Source organism: Mercenaria mercenaria, chromosome 3, assembly GCF_021730395.1.
Source record: "Mercenaria mercenaria strain notata chromosome 3, MADL_Memer_1, whole genome shotgun sequence".
NCBI classification, from domain to species: Eukaryota; Metazoa; Mollusca; class Bivalvia; order Venerida; family Veneridae; genus Mercenaria; species Mercenaria mercenaria.
The window spans coordinates 97,060,108-97,087,136 of NC_069363.1; the positions used below are offsets into that span (position 1 = coordinate 97,060,108).

General features: G+C 31.8%; 1 protein-coding gene across 1 annotated transcript in view; it reads right to left on the reverse strand.

Annotated features, from left to right (window-relative positions):
- The window catches only part of LOC123523944 (mucin-like protein), a 59,108-nt gene that overhangs the window by 24,999 nt on the left and 7,080 nt on the right, over window positions 1-27,029 (reverse strand). Inside the window, exons 2-6 of the mRNA XM_053539395.1 lie at window positions 13,922-14,022; window positions 11,660-11,919; window positions 11,150-11,317; window positions 10,241-10,281; window positions 5,775-5,888 (exon numbers count right to left, since the gene is read on the reverse strand). Of these exons, the coding sequence (XP_053395370.1) occupies window positions 5,775-5,888; window positions 10,241-10,281; window positions 11,150-11,317; window positions 11,660-11,919; window positions 13,922-14,022 (684 nt within the window). The remainder of the gene's footprint in view (window positions 1-5,774; window positions 5,889-10,240; window positions 10,282-11,149; window positions 11,318-11,659; window positions 11,920-13,921; window positions 14,023-27,029) is intronic.

Genomic DNA, 27,029 nt, shown 5'->3' on the forward strand with positions numbered 1-27,029 from the left:
TTGCTGCTTGCATTGTTCTCGATGCTTACGGGGGATCTGAATTCCGGATGATATTTCCCCGGGGAAAAACACCCTGACAAGTCCGTTTCTCCCCACCCTCTAGTCAGTTCCACCTCCTCTTCGAATAAGTTTTTCTGGTAGGGAAATAAACTGACTAGTAAGCCAGATTTTTCCACGGAGAAAAGTGACTAGTTATGTCTTTCCCCCTAGTCAAGTTTTCCCTTCAAGTACTGGTTTCTCTCAGTAATCTTATTAGGGATACAACTGTCTATTCATTTTCCATTTAAATTTTAGGCGAAACGGTTTTTGTTTTTATTCGAATAAACCAAAATGGTTCTTTTTTGTAACTTTCATTAATGTTATTGTCAAATGAAATATTGTAATTTCTTTTTCAGTGCCATTACTAACCGGTAACTGCTCTGTTAGGTGGGGAAGAAATTGACCGGTCAGTTCTTTCCCCCTAGCCAGTAGCTGACATATCGGATGAGTAAAAGTAATTGACCGGTCAGTTCTTTCCACATAGTACATACTTGACTATCAGGTGGGGGAAGAAATTGACCAGTCAGATCTTTCCTCCATAGGCAGTACTTGACCTGTCAGGCTGGGGAAAAAATTGATCAGTTAGTTCTCATCCCCCCACCCAGCATATACTTTACCTGACAGGTGGAGGATGAAACAGGTTGGTCAGTTCTTCCCCCCTAGCCAGTACTTGACCTGTCAGATGTTCTTTCCTTTCTAGCCTGTACTTGCTCTGTTAGGTAGGGGAAGAAACTGACCGGTCAGTTTTTTCCACCCTATCCGGTACTTGCCCTGCCAGGTGGTAGAAGAGATTGACCAGTCAGTTGCTTCCTTCCTAGCCAGTACTTGAGCTATCGGGTTGGGGAAAAATAATCGGTCAGTTCTTTCCCACTTAGCCATTACTAACTTGTCGGTTGGGAGAAAACATTTTCCTTTTCCCCCTACCTAGTACTTGATTTGTCAGGTAGGGAACAAATTGACCAGTCAGTTCCTTCCCCTAAGCCAGTCATTTCTTTCTCCTCTAGCCGGTAGTTGACCTGATAGGTGGGAGGAAGAAATTTTAATTACTAAAATTATGTTTTTATGAAGAACTTAGACATTTAACTTATTAGACTACCGACCTTTAATGGTGTTGATATCAGCATTTCTTAATTTTTAATGAAAAAAAAACCAAACATTTTTGTTACACGTGTAATGAACTCCCCCTCCTTCATATTTCATTTTTGTTTAACTTTCGTTTGATGATCTGTTTCAACAAGAGGAAAATGCCATCAACAAAAAAAAAGTGATTGCGTTATGATCTAAGCACGGTGGACGGATAGCTCAGTGGTTTGCACACTGGCCTTCCAATCCTGAGGTCGGGGGTTCGATCCCCGGCAGCTACTCGGGAATTTTCAGAAACGCTTTTCAGTGTTTCCCACCCAACTAGAGGTGTACTGGTCAGGAACCCAGGCAATCCTATTCGCAACGAGCTAGGCTAAGTTTGCCGGACAAGCCTGTATCTGATTTCTGATCTCTCTGTCGTGGGGGTGTTGTCTCACTCTGTCCCTCTGGTCAGATCGCTCTGTGTCTGTACTAGTAGAGGATGAATTATGCGCCATTTGAACTATGTAAAGCGCCTTTGAACGTGAAATTGGTCATGAAAAGGGCGCTATATAAATCTTGTAAAATAATAATAATAATAATAATAACTTCTGAAAGAGCTATAAAGAAAAAATGTTTCAAAGTTGTTTATAAAATAAGATATGATTGAGGGGTTGCTTTCACTTTTAATTGTAACAGTATTGTCCGATTTTTGAAACAATACAGAAAATGGAAAAATAAACAAAAATTGAAAATGTGAGCAAGGGTTATCTTACTTTTACTACATCAATTTTGATATTTGTTTTGCATATTCATGGTAATTGAATTTAAACAAGAACACCGCCTTGCGGGTGCAGACGGTCATCTGATTTTTTTTGTCTCTGTATAATAGAATTTTTGTCCTACACATAATAAGCTTAGTCCAAAAGGGGCAGTAATTCTTGCAAAAAGCAATGTAGAGTTAGAGTACTTGCTGTGCAGAGTCAGCTTTTAATGGCTTTTAACGGCTTTGCGGATGACCACACTGCTAATAAACGCTTTAAACCATCATCTCCAACAGTAGAATCCCAGGCAGTACGAGAACTTGAACAATGTGCTAAAACAATCAACAACTGGATGAATGAAAATAAGCTTAAAATGAACACTTCCAAAACCGAGTTCATCATGTTTGGTAGTAGGCAACAGCTCTCTAAGTGTTCAACTGACAAAGTATGCATTGTAGGTGATGAAGTGAAATCAGTGAGCTTTATTCGATATCTAGGTGCATTCCTGGATGAAAACTTGAATCTAAAAGAGCATGTAAAACGAAAGTGTAGAACAGCAATGCTTAACTACTTCAGAATAAAATGTATCCGGAAATATCTTACCAAAGAGGCTACCGAAACCCTTGTCCTGTCATTGGTGATATCCCATTTAGATTATTGTAATGTCATTCTGTATGGTATTGCTCAAAGCGAAGTAAACAAAATGCAACGAATTCAGAACATGTGTGCAAAACTTGTCCTAAATCGAAGAAAATATGACAGTTCCAAGCAAGCGCTGTATGACCTTCACTGGCTACCAATCAAAGCCAGAATCACATTCAAAATGCTCACCTACATGTATAATTGTTCAGTTGGAAACTCTCCAGAATATCTTTCTGAACTTCTCATAAAACAAACACAGACAAGAAACTTGAGTTCTTCAAACTCCGTTACTGGGTGTTTCGTTGTTCCTTTCAACAAGCGCAAAACGTTCAGCGACAGAAGTTTTGGTACTGTTGGACCTAAACTCTGGAATGAATTGCCTCTCGAAATAAGGAACTCGGACTCAATAGATGTTTTCAAAAAGAAGTTGAAAACTCATTATTTTGGAGATTACTTTGCACTCTTTTAGAGACTGTGACTGTAATTTTTAAGAAACTGGAGTAACGTGAACTGGATGATTTTATTGTGTAAATACATTCGAAATGTTATAATACAGTTGTTTGTAATAACTTCTGGACATGTCGCAATAACCCACTTATTCTTACTTAATAACAAACAGCTGTCTTACTGTATCTTAATATTCTAATATTTTATTAATCTTATCTGATGTCTGATCTTTTTTTTTTTTTAATGTTTACTAAATAGTTTATTCACAATGGTATTTATGCTCATTTATGTTATATGTCATTAAATATCTTAATTTTTGTCGTATTTTTATGTATTTGTAAAACGTCATTGAATATGTTTTGCGTAAAATAGGCGTTTAATCAAATGAAACAGTTTCTTTCTGTTTCTTTCTGTTTCAAATAACAGTTTCAAGTTTCTGGGCAATAGCTTTGACAATAAAGGTAAAAAAGTTGACCTAAACTTAAAATTAACCAAGATACCTGATATTTTCTAAGACTAAAAGGGGCCTTCTTTTCTTGCAAATAGCAGGACGGAGTTATGTGTCTTGCTGTATAGAGTACAGTGGGTGAACAAGTGTTGCAAGTTCCAAAACAATAGCTTTGTTAGTTTAGGAGGACCTAAACATAAAACTTAACCAGGCAACGTTAACGCCGGATCTGACTTTCTCCTTTTTGTGGGGGAAGAAACAGGTCAAGCACTGGCTGGGTGGTGGATTGGGGAGGGGGTGGAGACCTGGCAGGCGAATTTCTACCCCACCTGTCACGTCAAGTACTAGATAGGGGCGAAAGAACTGACCTGCCAGTTTTTTCCCACATTTGATAGGTCAAATTCTGGCTAGGGAGAAAAACTGACTAGTTGATCTCTTCTTCCCCCACCTGACAGGTCAAGTACTGGCTTAGGGGAAGGAACTGGTCAATTACTTCCCCCACCCAAAAGGACAAGTACTGGCTAGGGGGAAAGAACTGATTGGTCAATTTCTTTCCCAACCTGATAAGTAAAGTACTGGCTGATAAAAAGACTGATCAATGTATTCCCAACCTGACAGGGCAAGTACTCGGTGGGGGAAAGAACTGACTGGGCAATTTTTCCCCCACCAAACGGAGCAAGAATAGGCTAGGGGAAAAAGAACTGACATGTCAATTTCTTCTCCCCACCTGAAAGGTCATGTACTGGTTAGGGATAACGAACTGACCTGCAGGTTTCTTCCCAACTTGACAGGTCACGTATTGGCTAGGAGGGGGATGGGGGAGATTTGACCAGTCAATTACCCTCTGACATGTCAAGTACTGGCTTTTGGCGGAAAGAACTGGTTGGTCCATTTCTTCCCTCGCGTGACAGGTCAAGCACTGGCAAGGGGGAAAGAACTGACTGGTCAATTTCTTACTCTACCTAAAAGAGCAAGTACTTGATAGGGAGGAAAGAACTGACAAGTCAATTACTTCCTCCACCTGACAGGTCAAGTACCGGCTAGGGGGAAAGAACTGACTGGTCATTTCCTTCCCTCAACTGACAGGTCAAGTACTGATTAGCGGGAAAGAACTTATTGGTCAATTTCTTCCCCCAACCTGATACGTCAATTACTAGCTAGGAAAACTGACTTGTGAATTTCTTCCCAAAGTCAAGTACTGGTTATGGGTAAAGGACTGAGCTGCAAGTTTCTTCCCAACCGGAAAGATCACATAAGGGCTAGAGGGGAAAGATCTGAAAAGTCAATTCCCCTCTGACAGGTCATTTATAGGCTTTTGGGGGAAAGAACTGACTGGTCAAATTCTTCCCCCACGTGACAGGTCAAGCACTGGCTAGGGGGAAAGAACTGACTGGTCAATTTCTTCCTCCACCTAAAAGAGCAAGTACTGGCTAGAGAGGAAAGAACTGACAAGTCAATTATTTCTCCCACCTGACAGGTCAAGTACTGGCTAGGGGAAGAACTGACCGGTCATTTCATTTCCCCAACTGACAGGTCAAGTACTGGCTTATTGGGAAAAGAACTAACCAGCAGTAGTGTCCTTACAATTGAATGTTAGAGAAGAAAAACTATGTAAAGAGTCAAGAAATTGAAACAGGAAAAAGGCCATCAATGAAGAAAATGTAACAGAAGTTGAAATATGTTCATTTAAATACATTCCATTTACAGAAAGTATAAAACATATTTCCTATTTTGTTTAAATTTAAATGAAAACCGACTGAGGGAAATAAAATCAGGCTAGTAAAGAATGACCAGGAATAACCAGTTCCAATTCACTAACAGTGGAAATAATTGACAAAAGGGGAACGAACTAGCCAGTCATTTTCTTCCCTGGGCAAAAATGCTGACTAGTCCGTCTTTCTCCTTACGGGCAACATGTCGAACCCGACTTTGATCCCTAACTGTGACATTGACATTTAAGATAGGAACTTGGGGTTTGCACATGACGTCTCATTCAGTTAAACAGACATACCATATATATACAAGAATTCTCAACGCATGTTAGATATGGGCCGGATAAGATCTGACATGACCTTAAAACTCCAACTGTGACCTTGACTTTCGGTTTGTGCATGACACTCTGTCTCACAACTTAAGATTTATAATTATGCTAAATTTAAAATAGATTGCTCTATGCATGTCAAAGTTATGGTCCGGACAAACAAATCCACGGACGGACGCACGCACATACACTGAATCGCCATTGTGACAGCTGTGACAAGCTCAACGTCAGCTGGCTCGACAAAACAAAGCAAGCTCGAATATATTAATAGTTTGTTTATTATTTCATCGAAAAGTAACGAAACTATAAATGGTCAAAGTTAAAGTGTGACCTGGTCGGCAAAGCGTTCCGGTAAATCCATCCTTGCATTCACACTTGAAACCATTTACCATATCAGTACAAGTACCACCAATACCACAAGGAGACGATAAACACTCGTCAACATCTGAAAAAAATTGTGTATGTAAAGTTGTCGAACAGTAGGAAAAATACAGTTTCATATTCAATACATTTTTGTGCTTAAAGATAGCAGTAACCATCCCCCCTCCCAACACACACACAAGTATACATATATATAATTTGTTAAGATGTCTACTGAACTGATATACATTTAAACCTCTTTTCTGTATGGATTTACATATAGCTTACAACATGTAAACAGATATCGAGAAATACTGTGCAGTAAAATTCTTATTTTCGTAACTAACTGGCCAGTAGCAAAAGATCTTTTATTTTAATTTTGAAAAGGCTAATGAGAAACGTTTCAAAAAGAAATCAAATACAACACCGATATCTGTTTCGAAATAAAAATATGACCTATGTCACAGTTGTTTTGCAGCTTGTTTAGTTGTGCCCTTAAGAGTCAGACTCTTGGTGCTCTGAATTCACACAGGTTGTTGAGAACATATTACTAGTAATACTTTTAATTGCCACTATTGTTATGCTTTACTTTATTTCATCTGGTGACTTATGTTAGAGCTTTTTCTTAGAGGGGAGTGATTTTATTTACACTGTTTAACCTTTCGAATTTAGGATAAGTGTGAGATTGACATGCCCTAACTGCGTTTAAATCTTAAGTTACCTTCATATATGTAACTGACCGTGCAAAAGCGGTGCCCCTACTTCCCACTTGTTTTCTGTCCGTCTCGTACTTCGTGGTTTTGTATGTTTTGTTTATTGTTAGCGTTTTTTCCTCTCTCTCCTCACTACCTGCACCGCCCCCTCCCATAAATGGATATATTCCGTTTGTTAATTTAATTGTAAAAGTTGAACAGGTTTGAAATCAAAATTCAAGGTAAAGAAAAGAATCAAATTTAGATTTTGGCGCCACAAATTACAAAACTAACTACATTCATGGTGAAAATGTTAATTTTAGACCCACTTGAAATAGCAGAAGTATATAACAATTATTTTATTGACATTTTCAAATCTACTCCAACAAATTGTTTATCTTTAACACCATCTATTAAAATTACAAGAATTAACTGACACTCACTGAAATAATAAAACTGTATTTTCCATAGCAGAAAGTACTATCAACATCATTGAAAAAGAGTCATACAAACTCGACTTGAGTAAATGAACTGGATTAAATGATACTGGACCAAAATGTCTGAAAATATTCGTTAAAACAACATTCAAACCTCTGGAAAAAATTAAGCTTAGTATACCAAAATGGCATTCCTTAAAGCTTAACAAGAGGGCCAAGATGGCCCTAGGTCGCTCACCTGAGAAACACATCATAACAGTGTAAACATGTTTCCCAGATGACCCATATTTCAACTTGGCCTAGATTTCATCAAGGCAATCATTTTGACCAAAATTCGTGAAGATCAATTGAAAAAATCAGCTTCTATCGCATACAAAATGTTTTTCTTTGATAAGACCTAGTGACCTAGTTTTTGACCCCAGGTGACCCATTTTCAAATTTGGCCTAGATTTCATCAAGGTTATTATTACGACAAAGTTCATGAAGATCAGTTGAAAAATACAGCCTCAATCGCATGCACAGGTTTGTTTTTTATTTGACCTACTGACCTAGTTTATGATCCCAGATAATGCATTTTCAAACCTGACCTAGATTTCATCAAGGTTATCATTGTGACAAAAATTCATGAAGATCAATTGACAAATACAGCTTCTATGGCATACACAAGGTTTTTCATTGATTTAACCTAGTGACCTAGCTTTTTACCCCATATAATCCACATTCAGCTTTGACCTAGATTTCATCCAGACAAACATTCTGACAAAATTTCATTAAGTTTTGGTGACTGTAAAATGCAGTCCTTATTGCATACACAAGCTTTTTCTTTAATATTACCTGGTGACCTAGTTTTTTACCTAAGATAACCCATATTCCAACTTAACCTAGATTTCATTGCGGCAATCATTCTGGTCATGAAGATCTATTGAAAAAATGCAACTTCTATCGCATACACAATGTTTTTCTTTGATTTGTCCTAGTTATATAGTTTTTGACCCCAGATGACCCATTTTCGATTTTGACTAAGATTTCATCACAGTTATCATTATGACAAAAATTCATAAAGATCAGTTGAAAAATACAGCCTCTATCGCATACATAATGTTTTCCCCTGATTTGACCCTGTGGCCTAGTTTTTGACCCAGATGATCCATTTTCGAACTTGATCTAGAGTTCATCAAAGTTATCATTCTGACAAATATTCATCAAGATCAGTTGAAAAATACAGCCTCTATCGCATACACAAGGTTTTTCTTTGATTTGACCTAGAGACAAAATATTAATGTGAAACTGTTCTCACTGCAATCTTTGACAGCTGGATAAAGGCAATGGATGAAGGAAATCTTATTAGAACAATCTGTCTGTATCTTACCAAGGCCTTTGATCTAATAAACCACAATTTAACAATTGAAAAATAGAACTAAATACTGATATTTTTCATTCGAGTTTCAGTGACAGAAAAATTAATATAAGAATAATGCCCATGTGTTCTCAAAATAACGAGACGTTCGCACGCACATATGTTTTTTTTATTTAGAAATCACCTTGTTTTTTGTGTTTGTTTCTTTCTATTTTCTTATTTATTTATTTTATTTATTTATTTATTTTTCATTTTGAGGTGGCCTGTCACGAATTCCCCCAAGAATTAACATAATACAATAACAAACACAGTCTTTTCAAATATTAACTCGGGCATTTTAATTTTGAGTTAACCCCTAGTTTATTGCGCTACGGGCGCCGCCATATTGGAAAGTCGACGTAACGTCATAAAGCATTACGGTCTATGGGGAAAAAAGAAAAATCCAAGATAATTTCTTTAATATATTCTTTATTAAAAAAATGGAAAAAAATCTAGAGATACTGATGTATGGGATATAAATATGTTTTTTTGGACGATTTTACCGATACTGATAATTCAGAAACGAGGTAAACGTAATAGGTGGAACAGACTTTAGTTCTATTTTTGATAATTCTTTCCTATGACCGGAACAGATGCCTGACAAATGTTTTCAATTAACCTGATCGTATGTAATTATGTTGATCGATATGTTCATATAGCATTTACATATCGAACTATACAGGCGGAATTTACGCCGTTATTGTATTGTTTTGATATATGCTGCCCTTGAAAAAGGCTTTTTAAAAAGCCGAAAGCGCTCGGGTTTATAATTAAACTTTTGACACTGTTTAAACATATATTTTCTCTCTCTCTCTCCCTCTTTCTCTGTCTCTCTGTCAGATATAGTAAACATACACACTGTGTTTGCTTTTCTATGTGAGATAAATAAAACTTCAGCGACTAGGGATGCGCAAATATAAAACAATTAAGCAAAACTTCATTTATAAGGGTTTTGTGTCCTTTACAATTAACCTAATTAATATAAACGATCAAATGGTTTGCATTAAGTAGTTCAACTACTGTAACTCTATATCATAATATGCTATTACATTTATGATTTGAAATTCTGATCACTTTAAATAGAATTGATATCCTTCCTAGGAAATAAGATTCGTTGCCGTCGTCCAGTGGCAGTAAACTTAAATATAGGTAGCAAGTTTGATCCCTTGTTCACCAAAATTCTACCGGTTAAATGCCTTCTATTTTATGTCTACTTACACCTGGCACACTATAGAGCTACAGAACCAAACAGTTTTGAATGCTGTTCGAGAATGTTTGTTCAGATCCACATTCTTGTGTCCAAATTAAAGCGAATAATACACTATACGGTTCATTGTAAGTTTCTATATAATGACTTGAAATTGAAGATATAATTGGCGATTTTGACTATTTTCATCCTTTACCTGTGTTAACTACAAGAAGCGTGTGTCTCACTCAATGCATAGTAGTAATAGGCATGAAGTTAATAGGGGACAGGAGCAAAAGTAAAACAGAATTTGATGGTTAGTTGCAATAGTATCATCTATTCGGTATGTCCAATTATCCCACGAAGTTTCAACATTCTGAGCCTAGTGGTTCATATGTTATGGATTGGAAATGGCTTTCCATGTTCTGGCCCCTGTGACTTTGACCTTTGACAATCAAAATCAATAGGTGTCATCTTTTTTGCGTGTCCAATCTTCCTATGAAGTTTCAACATTCTTGGTCAAGTAACTGGTTCTCAAGTAACTGATTGGAAAGGGTATTCCATGTCCAGATCCCTGTGACCTTGACCTTTGCTCAATTGACCCAAAAACAACCAAATAAATGATCACATTAAATAATTCGAAAGATTTCATTAAATGAAACGAAAAAAATTCATGAACCACTTAAATGAAATATCAAATCAATATCGATGTTATTGTGAATTTACCTGAAACAAGTATGTGGATACATCTCGTGTCACTTGTGACTCTGCAATAGAATAAAATGATTTGTTTTAACAGTTGTGAGTAACTAATACCCAAATGTGAATTTTCGAAACAGTAAGTGCCCATTTAAAGTCTTTGTTTCGTGACATTATCATTTCTGTAACATTGAGTAATGATTTATAAAAGAAGATGGATAGGGTAAGTACGTTATCTTAAAGGTAGATAATCAGATTTTGGCCATGTAACGGATTTGTTCGAAACTTTAGCATCTGATCATTTACACTCATTTATGTTCACTTAACACTTAATACAAATTAGATTTTCACTGGAGGTATTTTTAAAATTTCATTTTCCTATCCTGGTTGCCCAACCAAGATAGAGTTATTTTATCATAAGTATAAATTTGATAAACATACTTTGCCTAAGGAAATGTATTAATATTAGACATATTGTAATATATTTGTAAAATATTTGCATTAAAAATTATATATTTAGATGGAATTCATTAGAAACGCAAGTTTGAAAAATTATTATTACCTCCCTTTGCCTATCTTGGTTGCGCAACCGAGATAGATTGGAAATAAATGAATTCAGAAGCTACACACAGCTTTTAAACTTGCATTTTGGTTCAGATTGTTCAATAGTTGATATGTCTATCAAATGCAAATGTAAAACTAGACATTGTATCGAAATAAAATGAAATACCCAGCTTTTTATATATTTTCATATTAAAGGGGAGTAATTACAAAATTTTATAAAAATGATAAAATATCCAAATAGGAATCTAACTCTATGTAATCGGTCTTTTTGTTCCTTAAATAATTCTCTACCAGAATATACAAAAAGTAAAAAATGTCATTAAATGTTGTTTAAATGTGATTGACCACCTTTAAGTCTGAGAATTTAACTACCCGATGCTGTCTCTTGCATAGAAGCAAACTCTGTGGTTGATATCAATATCAGCAGTGGAGGGAGTCCATGAAGCGATCAGTGTCAGGTAATGTTCTGATGAATTTTGTGATGCTTTTTTCGATGATTCTACCAGCCCTATCTCTGACAATATTACTATTCTCAGGAATCTGAAAGTATAAAATACGACTTACTCATCACTGTTTATTTTTCTATGACTCTGATAAAAAGTTTTAAAGCTGAATTGTGAGAGCATTCAAAAACAAAATTAAGTACATGATTTCTCTCTTGAAATATTGACCAAGGGCAGTGTTTTAATCCGAGATCATAAACCAGTTACAGGGCAATAAGGTTCAATATTGTTTGAAACGGAAACTCATTATGTTAACTTAACTTTAAATAGTAGAATTTTTGATAAAAGATTGATGCACAAGACGTTACTACTTATTACACATATTCCTCTTTTTTCTTTAATATCTATAAATACGAGTATCTGAATAAGCTAAACATACGCGTGGGGCCCCTGCACTTTGACTGTCAAGCTAAATGGACTGCTAATGTCAATATAAAACTGTTCGTATGCCGCTGGTGTAGGGGATACGAACTGTGATGCATCTATACACCCACTTCCAGAGTATACGTAGACCAGAAATTGTAGAGGTATACTGCTTAGTGGTGTTGTAGATGTTCCGTTAACAAAGTCTTCTATTTGTATTGCTACTGCGTAATATCCGGTAGTATGACCAACAGTGTTTGAAATTGTACATGTCGACTGTAAACAAAGAAAAGTATGATTTAAGATTTTTTCTGGAGTCATGCGAAATGAACGACAAATTATGATCAGAAAATAAGACAAGAATTGCAAAAAAAATGAAATACATAAAATATATATAAGAAATGATTGGCATATCCATGAACTGCGCTTAGCACTATATCTTTAATATGTAGATCACATTCTGTGGTTTATTTCATATGAACTGAAAAAAAAATCATCCCGTTTCTTATGTTTATATATTTTCGCATGTTTGACGCCGTTAGAGTGATTAAACCATTAGATCTACACAGCTTGTATTGCACTTTGACGTCGGCGTCGTGACATTGGTAAAGCTAACTATAATAGGTAAAGAAAACGTTAAAGTTGATGTCTCAACTGAAAAAGCTAACATGTGATAAAAAGGATATTACATGTGTGTCTTCGTACACTGAATTTATTAAACTTGTTGAATAAAACTAATAAAATTCTTAGCAGAGCTTTGCATTTAATTATATTAATATTTCAATTTAATGAATCATTTAATATTATAGACAGTCATGTATTATCCTCTGTATATTTCATTTCCATTTGTTAACATTTTTTACACTACACAGATTTTGTTAGAATCTACTTTCAAGTCATTCTATTCACCGAACAGAACAACTGTGACTCCATATAATGAACGTTCTGCCTGCCATCATGTGTGCCTCTTCTAAACGGTGACACGTTATCAGTCTCTTAAAACTTAAGCGTCTTTCGTTTTGCGGTTCATGCAAAATTTGGAAAGAATGAATCTGTTCCTATATTTTATAAGTTAAATAAAATATGGGCAGGAGTTATGATACGTACCGATTAAATCACTATTGCGTAATACGTCATTCGGGTCATATGCTGTTACAAATTACCCCCATGGTAAGAAAATGTTGCATAGCCAATGGAACGTATACATATTTATTCCTTTTTATCAGAAGTTTGGGAAGTAATTCTAATCTAGCAGCCCCAGAACTAGTTTAGCTGACCCTGCGTTACCGGTTACGAGCTTAAATTTAATATGACGTTATATCATTATGATGTAAAACTGTATGTCATACATTTATGACGTCACACTTAATCTTAATTGAGCTAATTAAATTCGCTCGTAGAGATCAAAACGTGTTTTAAGGATCTACACATGACTAATATATTTTTTAAAATGTTGTTTTCAACTGTTTGGCACTGAAATAATTCGCATGTTTGACGTCGCGGGAGTGCAATAAAGCAATTACATGATAATACACTAATGCCATAAAGCCTGACGTCTTTGTAGTTTGAAGTAAAGGAGACGTTGGTCAAATTGACTTGTTTATATAGTTAAGGAAAGTAGAATTTTGATGCTTCGGCAGGAAAAGCTAATATGGGACAAAAAGAATATTACATTTGAGACTCTCAGCTTTGAATTTATTAAACCCGTTGAAAAAAAAAAGATAAAAAGATATATATTATCACCTTTATGAAACAAATTAATAAACTTTTTATTTACATCATACATATATAGCAAAACACTGATAAGGAAAAAAATAGGTAACTGTAATAGCACAGTTCATTTGCATTTGGATTTGTTTCTAAGATCATGCCAGATCTACATTTTTCTTATCGAAAATATACCCATATTTTTTGTTTCTTCTTTTATCTTTAGTTTTTTAATTGTTTTTATTTATTTTATTTTATGAAACGAATATAGGAATATCGTTATGCAAAACAATCAGTAAAGATATTTTCGACATACTATCAGCAAATATAACAGATTAAACGAATACTATCAGACTTGCTCAAGTTTTATATTTAAAAAAATCTCCACAAACTTAGACAGATATGTTATTGATACTAAATGTTGAATTAGACATGAATCAAAATACAGAACTTAAGACGGAAAATATAATAAGCTGTAAAATATAGTAAAGTGACATCGACAGTAACAAGGCCACCTGTTTGTAATAGCTGTATAATGAATAATGAGACTATCATGTTAAGATTCACATACCATATCTAATGAAGAACCTGGAAAAGACTGGCAAACGTCTGCACATTCATCGGATCCAGAAGCCCATCGACATTTAATGACATCACCATCAACGTCATAGACTGATAAAAAGGAAACAAATATGATGCCAAAGTTTCATGCTGATTTTAGATGGTCTAAAATGATATTTATTATGCGGTCTTTTCGGATAACGTTAAAACTGATCGCCTGAGAGAATAGTGATACACGACAGTTTATTACAGAAAGTTTGATATTTTATACTAGATTTATATAACCTATTAAAACCATATGAAACACAGGTGGCAGTATCATTGATTGACCACCCCCTCTCCATTCCCAACCCCTAAGACACCTGGTTCAACCCTATAAGATCTGACATTCTCAGGCGTTCCTTAATATCCCTACCCTACAAGACCCCTGATACAACCCCCCCCCCCGCCCCCCACCCCACACACCCAAAAATATTCCAACTACCAACACAGTACTTAAAGTCTGCTTTATATATTAATATATCCATGTGGTCCATGGCCCAAGGCCAAAAAAATTAAAAGTCGTATCCCAGAAATTAGGCAAAGGTTGAGCTATGCCATATGTTATCATTTAGGAAACTTTTAAGGGTGGATGTCGGTCTGAGCAACATGACAGTAAAAATTAATATGGATTTTAGGTGTCGGTAGTATAATAATTGTTTTTTTTGAGTCAATCTGACCTCACTTGACCCCTTGCCCCTCTTTTAAAAAATCCAATGCTGGACAATTAAAAAACCACAGGTTTTACTAAACTTTGTAAATACCTCTGATTTAACTTGCAAAGGTATCAACAAACCAAAACAACCATATATTTTATATAAATTTTATATAAAATATATTTCATTAAAAAGTCATAAGAAACTTTAAAACCCATACTGAAAAAACAAGTAGCCTTTTTCATAACCTCTTAATACAATGTAAACACATCAGTTACTACGTTTAAATCAGGAAGTAAAGACACATATTTATCCACTCGAGAGAACTTCCGCATTGCTAGAACGTTCTATCATAATCGTGACTGTGTTATTGCATCAGATTTATGAACTTAGGTACGCCATTTTGAACAGTTATAACAAAGGATATGTCTTATAAAATTAAATAATTAAAGAAAGGACTTATACAGATATATGATTATTTGAGACTTTTACAAAGATACTATATATCAGAGGATGGATACAACAGCACGATGTAAGAATAGAATTTGCTATACTGTGACAAATATTCTGGAATTTGGATAAGAACGGACTTATTGAAAAAACAATTGATCAATTAATAAAATCGAATAAAAAGGATATGATTTTAGACTCTAATAACAAGGAATATGTAAAAATATTATTGAATAATGAAAAGAAAGGATTTAGGACCATACACACCCAGAACATTTTGTCATATTGTACCAGACGGCAAACTAGGACTTTCTTTGCTAGTATAAAAACCATACAACGGTAGAATTGAAGGAATGAAACTTTATTTCACAGTAGTTATTCAACCGTAGGATTGTAGAACAATCACACGCATGACTGAACATTATAATACTTCCATGTTGTAAGAATCACTCAACCATAGGATTGTTTAACAATCACACGCATGATTGAACATTACTAAACGTTTGTGTTATTGAAATCATTCAACCGTAGGATTGTAGAACAATCACACGCATGACTGAACATTAAACTTTCGTGTTACTGAAATCACCCAACCGTAGGATTGTAGAACAATAACACGCATGACTGAACATTAAACTTTCGTGTTACTGAAATCACCCAACCGTATGATCTTAACATTACATAACGTTTATGTTAGTGAAATCACTCAACCGTATGATTGTTCTACAATCACACGCATGACTGAATATACGCCTTTGGAAGTAGTATAGAATATAACGTGTATGATACATTTTTGTTAGTAGTAAAGAATATTATGTTCTTGATACATTTTCACTCATTTTATTAAAATAATTTATAATTGTTTGTTCATTTACTCTTTGATTGTTTACTCTCAGTGTTTTATACAATAAATCATAAATGTTTATACCATCTTGTAACATTTCAATGAAAAATAAACAATAATAACCACAGAGTGCACTTGTTTAGTCTTGATATTGTATGTTGTTATACTTGATTCCAGGTATATATCTAAATACTTCCTTTGGTGGAGGAATTGCAAATGGATCGAAGTACATATTATTTAAGTAACAAACCCAATGTGTTCCAGGTCCAGCAAAGTCATCTAAATTGATTATTCCACATTCAACCTTTTCTTTCGTTTTTGGTAAACCTGTGGTCTCCGAGAGTTTCACTCTTGGTAAATTATTTCTACTAAATACACCCCTAAAGTTTTTAATTTTTAATTGTTTTACCCATTGTTCAATTTCAAAGTTAGAAATTGGTTTGTTTATAAATTTTATTCTTTTTTTACTATAGGAATTCGTCTGTAAGGTCTTCTCTGAGAATCAATCTGTATACCTGGCCATGTCCTTACCACTTAACAAAGATGTAATCAAGGTATCCCTAGACTAGCAGCAGCATACCCCAGGAAACCCGCCGTCTTGTTTTTGTTTTTGTGTTAATTTAATCACTCCAGATCCTACTAGTTGCTTTCTTTGATTAGGTGTAAGATATGGCGATATTATATTTCTCTTATCATTAGCTACTGAAATCATACCATTTCCAAGTATTTTACTAACACCAGTACTGGCCAGCCCAGACAAAGCACCAATGCCTAGAGGGGCTAATATTTTTGGAACTATTTTCGCTGCCATTGGAAGAATTGTTTTTCCTAACAAACCAGCCAAAGCTCCTAAAAATCCGCCATTTTGACCTTGACTGGACATTTGTTTTTCTGAAATTGTAATTTCTAATCCCTTCTTATTTCTAATAGACTTTTCAATTTGATTAATTTGTGTTTTTGTTAAAAGTAAAGGAAAGTTTCCACGTAAATGTTCATGTTTTAATCTAAAAGTATGTGGAATTTTATTATTATAAGCTTGTGCTAAATTTTTCTTTTGTCCATCTGTAAGATTAACTTTATATTCAATATAATTTAATGTCATTATATATAATTTATATTTATTTTATTTAAACAATAACAAGTTCATTTCCAATAGTATTTATTTCAACTGTTTCCTCATATAATACAATTGCGTAAACACGAATATTAGCTGTCGGTGGAATATTTAATTTAGCTGTTAATGTAATATGCTTAGGAATTCTGTAGTTACTTCCTTTTTATATTCCAAGTTAAAATGAACAAATCCAAATAAACTAAAAAAGTTTGATCTATTTAAAAGACTTCCAGTAGTTTTGTTATTTTGTTTATAATAATAATTAATTACATCATCATATATTCTTGATATACTTGTATATTCTGTTTCTGGATAAAAACACCATCACCTACTTCAAGACCACAAGAGCTCAAAGTGCAATTTTTATTTGCTGCATTAACTCTAAATGTATCTAATAAATGTGGATTATGTTCTTGTGAATTACTTTTATCAGGTCGTTGTAAATAAACAAATACATGTTGTGGTTTTGTTACACCAGCCGTTATTCTAAAGGTTATATTAGTTTGTTGTGTATCAGTTGATTGCGTCACCATTTCCCGTAGGTATGACCATCTTGCTTTTGTAAATCTTTCAGAAATTAAATTAAGTCCAAATTCATTAAAAACCAAACGTGGAACCCATAGAGTTAATTTTGTTACAATTACTCTACCAGCATCAGCAGCATTAGCTCTAAAAATTAATTCATCATCATCTGTCAGCTGCAGTTTTATTTGAATTTGACTTGGAGGTATAATATTAGTTTCTAAACCCTGAAAAAATGAATAATTATTTAATGGAATTTTAACATTTACCTCTTTACCACCCTGGATTAATACCTTTCTATTAGCAAACCCCGAATTATATTCATCTTCGGTTTTTTCTGCTTTCAGCACTATCATTTATATCTAAATAAATATATTCGTTTGTTCCAGATGTTTTTGCATAATATTCAGACAATTCAACCAAACTCTTTACATTTATTACCTTGTATAAATTATTACAATCATATACAATTTTTCCATTTTGTTTAGCCACTAATTGATCAATTAATGAAGCTGCATTATTAATTAGAGCAATTTGATCTCCACCACCATAATTATTACCATTAGCAAGCTTATTTACTTTAAAACTTACTTCAAAATAAGCATTAAACCAATCAAAATATGAGCTTCTATCATTAATTGTAAAGTGATATCCGTTTTTTTTGTTGCTTAACATTATTTCCCAAGACAGATATTAAGGCTGTATCTAATTGAATAGGAGTTAATTCATATCTTTCAGAATATTGTTTTGTTCTAAACATTTATATATTATATATTATTTTATTTTTTATAAATTAATCTGTTAATACGTTTACGTGTCCCAGATCCTGACAATATTCTATTTATTCTCATATGAATATCCTCCTCTTTATCATTATTTTTACTGTTATTCTTTTCTTGTAATTCCTTGGCAATTAAATTACCAAATGCCGGAGCAGGTTTCTTTTTAAATTTTTCAACAATTTTATTAGCAGCTAAATTTCCAACTTCTGTTCCAACCTTTTTTGTTCCACTTTCAAGTGCTGCTTTTCCTGCTGTTTCCAGAGCTTTTTTTTCCAGCTGTGCTAATTGAAGATGCAACTCCACTTGAAAACAATTTTGTTAAAGTGTCAAAGATACCTGTTCCGTGTATGATTTCTTTTCCCGTGTGAGCATCAACATAAATAAATATTCCTTTATTTTTGTCATAAACTTTTTTGTACATTATATAAAAACTAAAATTTATATTTCTTTTTAAAATTAGTGTAAAACTTGTTTCAACCTCATTAAAATTAATTATTCTACCAAATACATCTGTAATATATATTCTAATTGAATTATAATATATTTACTAATTTCAGAATATCCAACTCTTTGTGGTTCTTTTGTAAATGGATAAGCTCTTGTTGAATCTGCAGTACTTAAAGCATAGATAATATCACTGAAATTACCATCAGCAAGTGAATTATCAATAAGATCACAATGAATGTAAATTGTATCCACAGAGTTAGTTACATTTGGTGTTGTAGTTCCCCATTCAGTTTTATTTAAAGCTTTTTTCTCAAATCCAAGCAATGTATGAAAATTTGATTTTTCTAAATCCAACATAAAATTATCTTTAATTGAAATCAAAATCTTAAAACTACTTAAATCAAATTCCAAACTTATTGGAGCAATGTCTGATTTATCAAATTCATAATCACCATTACTTATTAATGTTTCCCTAATATAATTATTAATATCTGTGTAACTGTAAGAACCATTTGTAAATATGATATCTTTCCAATCCTTACCCTTACCATTATTATAACGAATTTTTTTATTATCATATTCATCACTAATATTATGCCAAGAGTAAGTCATAGTGTTAATACTGTCCAAACCAACAACATAAGTTTTATTTTTATCTAAAATTAAAGAACGACTAAATCTGATTGTAAAATCACTCGGAGTATTTTTGTTATTATCTTTAACTGTTTCAGAACTTAATTACTATTTTTGTTCCATTTTATGTAATTAAAATTTAAATTCAAGAAAAATAATTTTTATATAACATTTCATGTTCTTTTGGTAAGAGTGAATTCATTTTAATAGTTTATCAATTATGCTAATACCTTCATTTTTTAGTTCTTCATTATTATTTCCAGCATTAATTGAACCACAAATTAACTCCAAGTCATTAACCAATTCTTCCGGATTACATGGACAAACGTCATAACCTTGTCCTCTAATTACTTTTTTAAATTTCATAGATCTTTTATTGATAGGTAATCCTGATTTTTCTGTTAATTCTTTAAATATTTTTCTAGAATGAATTGAATGTTTTTTATTATTGTTATATCTTTTATTAATCAAATCAATCAAATCATTATCTACTTCAGTATTAATTACTTCTTTTCCAGTTCTTTGATCCTTAGCAACCAATTTGTTTTGTCCGTAAAGTTTATTTAAGTTAATAATTTAATTACAATATTGTCCCTTTGGTGAAACTTTATATGGGTTATAATGTTTTATTCCTTGTCCATATGTAGAAGACATACCAAGAATATGATTTAACCGGTCTTTGTATTTTAACAGTTCGCCTTGTTCATGTTTTAATTCTTTTGCTTCTTTTTGCTTATTTGAATCTTTTGATTTTGATTTGCTAGCTATTGGACCATTTAATTTTTTTCTTCAGTAACACCATTTATTATACCTTTAAGATCGTCTTTATCTATTTTATTAGGATCAAGTACATTTGCATTTAAAAGGTCAAACATTTTAGACGGTTTGTAATATTGATATTTTTCTATAACATTACCATCCAGAAAAGCATCTAAATCTACTGTAGGTATTTTCTTTTCTTTTGGTCTTGCTCCCAATTCATTCTTCTGATTCTTCAGGAAATTCTTTAGTGTCTTCAAACTCATCATCTTCATCATCCAAACCCATATGATCTTTCGGCGGTAATAATCGTATTGGTTCTTGGAATATCTGTGGTAAACCTTGATATGTTTGTATATCTTTTATTTCATCACCTAGTAACGCTAATTGTTGTTTTATTCCAGGTAATGCTTTTAACTGACTTGATAATTGTTCTTTTTGACTTTCTATTCCTTCAGTAATTGGCTTATAAATTTCAGTGTACATATCCCGATTTGTAGCTTTCTTAATTTTTTCTCTCATTATTTCTTCTCTAAGAGCTCTCATCTTTTGCCCGACTAAGTTTTTTCTTATTCTTATTTCATTAAGTTTTGATTGCATTTATATAATTATGTAAGATAATGTAAGATAATGTAAAATAATGTAAAATAATGTAAGATATTGTAAGATAATGTATTATTATATATAAATGGAAATTCCAAATTATGATATAAAAAGTGACAAATCTAATAACTTTAAACAATTTAAGCAATATCCCTTTATGCCAGATTCATGTTTTAGAATGTTAATATGTGGATCTTCTGGATCTGGAAAAACAAATACATTAATGCATATACTTCGAAAACCTCTTATATATTATGATAAATTATTCCCATATGCTAAAAACTTAGAACAATCTAAATATCAAGATTTAATTAACAACTTAAACCAAATTGCAAAAAAAAATTAAAGTAGATCCAAATGAAATACTTGAATATTCGGCCGATTATAACCAAATTGAACCTTGTGAGAATCTTGAATCAGAAAACAAAAAGTAGTAATATTTGATGATTTGTTATGTGAAGATAAAAACGTTCAAAATGAAATAACAAAATACTTTATTCAAGGACGTCACAAAAACTGTTGTGTTATTTATTTAAGTCAGTCTTACTATAAAACACCAAAAGATATCCGTATTAACTGTTCACATTATATTTATTTGAAAGTCCAGGTAAACGAGGAAAATGATATGATTTGTAATGAACAAAATATTAACCCTAAATCTTTTGCTAATGCAACAAATCAAAAATATGATTTCTTATATATTGACAAACCAAGGAAGTTTTTAGAAAAAACTTTACTGGTAATATATAATGGGAGTTTTTAATAATATAGAACAAATAAGTGAACCTGACAGTATAAGTAAAGTTAAATTTGATATTGATTTAAGTGATTATGCTACTAAAAAACAATTCAAAAAACTTAAAAAGGAAACGGAATCATATCTTCACAGAAATAAGGAACTTGATAACACAATGAACAGAGCATTAGATATGGGAGGTAATGAAATAATCAACCTAGGAGATCCGGATAAACCCAACGATGCAGTTTCAAGACGGTTTATGTATAAAAAAGTTCAAAGTGTAATAGATGACTATAATCTTGAAGACATCAAATCTATAAAACAGACATTAGAAGAAGAAGTAAAGAATATTGAAGATTTAACAAAAGACTTAAAAAACAATTCATTATTAATAGTTCAATTTCAAGGTAAACTCGGAGAAGAAATGAAAGCTATAGTTGATTCTATTAAAGAACTTGAAGAGAAATCTGATTTGACAGATAGTCAGTTGAAAGAAGTATTCCGGGTTAATTTAGAAATTTTACACAATCAACACAAGGAATTAAAAGATAGTATGATTAAACACGAAGAATTAAAAGACAAGATTATTGAAGCTGAGAAAAAGTTACAAAATATGTATCAGTTAGAAATCAAAACAGAAGTAAATAAACTAAATACTGAAATGGTAAAAGGTAATCAAGATTTACTCGATACATTTTCAAATAAACTTGCAGAATATAAATCTGAACTGGAAAAGGCAGCTTCACAAAGAGGTGATGATCATGACACAGCATTAGATAACCTTAAAGAAGAGCTCAATTCTAAAATAGATGACTTTAAAAAACAAATTCGAATTTGGATTAGTACTGTTGACAACCGTCATAATTTAAAGTATGCAGACTTAAGTAATATTACAAAAAAATTACAAGAAGATATCAATGAATTTAATGCTAAAGTTGAAAAACATAAAAATGAACTGGACTTTGTAGTTGAAAAATCAGTTAAACAAGGAGAATCAATTACTGCTAATGCTAAAGCAATTAACACAATTAATGATCAGCTAGAAAATTTTAAGAAACAACTTCGGAACATGATTAGTACTGTTGACACACGCCACAATTTAAAGTACGCGTAATTAAGTACACTTACAGAAATGTTAGAAAAAGATATCAGCGAATTTAATAATAAAAATAAAAAAATAATAAATGATCTGGACTCTGTAGTTGAAATATCAACTAAACAAGGAGAATCAATTACTGCTAATACTCAAGAAATTTCTACTAATACACAAGAAATTACAAAAGTAAAAAATGCTTTTCTAAAACAAGAAACACAATTAGCTAGAACAAAGGGTGTTGTTGACAATTTATCTGCTTCTGAAGTTGCTACAACAAAACGATTTGATGATTTAGCTGAAAAAACTCTTAAACTTAAAAGGAAAGATAGAAAAGATAGAGAAGAATTGGAAAAAGAACTAGAGAAAGTAAGACGTGAAGTGTTTCTTTTTGAATATAACAGCGGTCATGATGAAGGAGAAGAACCAAAATCCCTTGTAGCATATTCATACATAAAATTGAAAAAGTATTTTGATCGCCACGGTGTCTGGATATATTCATTATATGATAATGTAATTAATAGTGGTGCGGGCTATTTTAGTGCATTTAATTTGGTATCTGGAAATATCGTAGATTATACAGATTTTATAAACACAAACCAAGAATATAAACTAGCTGTACCGGATGTACTATTAAAAAATGTGTTGTCAGTAAAAAAAGCCGGAATTCATATAATAGATATCAGGTTTTTTTATAGTGGCGTCCCACCAGTCGACAAAATGCAAAATATCACATTTTCTTCTTAGGTGGTGCAAGGGTTTTACAGGTACATTTCCTGTGGGAGTGTAAATATAACATCCAAGATCGATGATAGTGGGCCCGAAGCGGGCAGTGTAATGTATGTATCAGAAAAAAATTAAAATTTATTTAACAAGAAAGGACAATGTTTGACATTCATCCTTATGACGATTCATCATCTACAGAAATACCATTTGTTCTTATGTCGGATAGTTATGTCAAATTCTACATATTGGAGGAATATATAAATTATAAAGAAAGCAAACTTTTGGAGGAATATATAAATTATAAAGAAAGCAAATTTTTGAATTACAACTTTAATTAAAACTTTATTTAATTACTGTGTTTTTATTTAACTGGAATAATTAATATAATGGGTATATTTAATAATATAAATGAAAAAGTAAATAAAAAAGAAAGACAAATAGAAAGACAATTAATCAGAAAACCTCCATTGTTTCTAACATGTTATACTCAAGATACCGGAAGTGGATTAAAACTGTAAATGCTAGTCCTGGTTTAGTTCAAAATGGTAATAATGTAAGAATTAATTTTAATTGCATATTAATTATTCTTGTTGATGCAATTAGATTAGATAAAGGAGAAGCTAAATTACAACTAAAAAATAAGAAAATGTAATCTTCTTCAAAGTTACAATGTAAAAAATACAGAAAAAAATGAATCTATTTCTATTAATTATGCTAATAAATTTAAAATTAATGATGTTATTTATATTAATTCTTTAAACGTTATGAATATTCAGTTAACAATTTATGGTTCTATAATTTAAGAGTTAATTTAAGAGTTAATTTAAGAATTAATTTAAGAGTTAATTTAAGAATTAATTTAAGAATAAGCTAATGTATCAATACCATTATCAAGAATATATCTTTTATCGTCATAACATGATAAAAGTGTTTTATTTATAACATAACTGGAAAGATTGTGTTTATCAGAACGAATACTTTAAAGGTGTTGATTACTTTGGGTTGAATTAAACAAAGTATCTTGTAATTTTTATGAAACTATTGTTTTCTTAACAACAAGTTTTTAATTCCTTTACATTTTTTAACATTTACTTCGTTTTCTAATAAAAATGAATACATTTTACTTCTTAATCCGACAAATTCAACAATGGGAATGCCGGCAGCTTCATCTTTAAATTTTCCAATTACTTTTTTATTATTGTCGAAATAAAATTTTGAATTACTATCGTAATCACTATTATCAAATAAATCTTTGTCCTTATAAAAATCCTCATATGCATCTTTGGTTTTTATTTCATAAACTAATGAATCAGTGTCAGTGAATAGTAATTTACAATTACCCTCGTACTTTTCCATAATGTAGTTATAATGAAAATCATACATTAATATTTTGATAAATCTAGAAATGCACATTCCAACATAACAGGTCTGTTTAATAACAAACTTTCTTTTATTCTATGAATACCAAACAAATTCTTGTTAAACATCGTTGAAACTAACAAAATGAAGGTTTTGCTATATATTTTAATAAAAGGTTTTCATCATGAGTTAATTTAATATTAACCCTCTTCCGTAAATTCTCCATCGTCTTACCGAATACAGAGTTGTTCATTAACTTAAAAAAGTCCTTTTCAAATGAATTTTTTGCTTTAGATCTTTTTTGAGTATTAAAATCAATATATTTTTTTAACCAAGGACTTTAATCAAAAGTTAATATTTTGTGTATTTTTGTTACTTTTAACCCTAATTGTGTATATAGTTCAAGATTTTTATAATGAACTACATAATTTTGTTTTTTCATTAAAGTTGGAACTAATTTTTTTACATTACTTTTTCCTATTTCAAATTCTTCTTTAATAGTTTTACTATAGTCAGAAAGCCATTGATCTGGTATAATAATTTTTTTCAGGAGCCAAAGGATAATCATTATGTACAGTATGTAATTCTTTTGGATATTCAAGATCACATTCAACTATAAAGTTAGTTTTACCTTTTGCAATCAATTTCTTGAATTATTTTTCGGATATAAATTTGAAGTTTCCAGAGGGCAAAGGTTGACACATGGCCCAATCGTAAAGGTTATTGGCGTCGAGGTACATAATGTATTTGCTGTCAAGTTTAGGATCATAATCTTTCATATATTTATTGTTTGCTTTACTGTATCAGTTTGAAATATAACTTATTCCTCCTCTCAGTCCCTTTTCAATAAAAAGATACATATCAATATCAGTTATTAAATCTAATTTAATTCCAGTCATTTTTAACATTGCATCCCAAGCTAAACCAGGGCTACTAAAATAATGACAAGGATCTAATTTGTAGTACTCCAAACATAATTTTCTAAATTTTCGAATACATCAGCGAAAAGTAATACGTCAGTTTTTAAATATAGATCATGATATTCTCCCATTGTTTTAATTTTAAATTATTCCAAACATTTTTAGCATGTTCATATTCGTTGTCAGATATGAGTGTTTCATTTAAAATTGAATAAAAATCTTCTTTAGCAGGTAATTTTGTTTCTTTGAATTTTTTAAATGAATCCATGTAATCATATGGATAAACACCTTTTGTTTTTAATAATTCAATATTTTTATCAAATTGAGTTGATGTGTATTTAAATTCTGGAATATATTTTACAAAGTTATCCAATGATTGAGACATAAATTGGAATGAATCAATAAAGACCAAGTCGGAAATCATAAATGCCATATATCTTTCCATATTGTTAGGAATAACATTAATTTCTTTTTTGAATTTTCCTATTTGCTGCATAATAAAATGACCGTCATAACCTCTTAAATTATGATAAATAACAGGATTTTTGTGTGTTAGTCTAAAATAATATTACATTCTGAGTGAGCACTTCCTCTGAATTTTCCTGTTATATGACAATGGTCTCGAACAGGATTTTTATTTTCTTTATATTCTTTTTCACAAATGTGACAAGATTTCTGCTTTTTAAATTCACTTTCATCTTTTTTAGACATTCTCAAATCTTTGTTAAAATGTTCGTTAAATATTTCTTTACAATATTCCTCTTCCTCAAGCATTTTTTCAATAAACTTATAAACTGCATTAGGGCCTCTATAAATCTGGGTTGGTTTAGTATATTTATCGTCATAACAACAAACAAACTTTATAGCCGTAACCACAATCTATATGATTTTGATATGGTTCAGTAAATGAAGATTCAGTTGATGGTTAAAGCAGTTAAAACCTTTTTTAGTTATTGATTCAAAATCAGCATAAATTACAAAAGGTACTGCTAAACCTTATGATAATTTTTAAATTGTACTTTACTTCCTTCTTTTGGCATTTTTACGCCTTGGGTACCATTAATAGCTAAACAATTTGGAATATGTTCATTTAATATTCTTTCTTGGGTAAAGTGTTGCAGGCAAGATCTACAAAAATGTTTCTTGTTTGTATTTTTTGTTTTGTTATTCATTAATCTATTAAAGTCTTTTATCAAAACATAATGTGATATTTCGTTATTATTAATTAGTAACATATCACAGTGTTCTTCGTATTGATATTTTGATATGTACAATGGATAAATTCCCGTAGGTTCTTCATAACCAAATATATTAAATAATATTTCATTTAAAACTTCTATTTTAGGTATTTGATTTAATGTAACAGGAAATTTAATTCCAGTATAATCAAGATCGTTTATATGTTTTTTATAATTTGAAACATTTTCAGAAT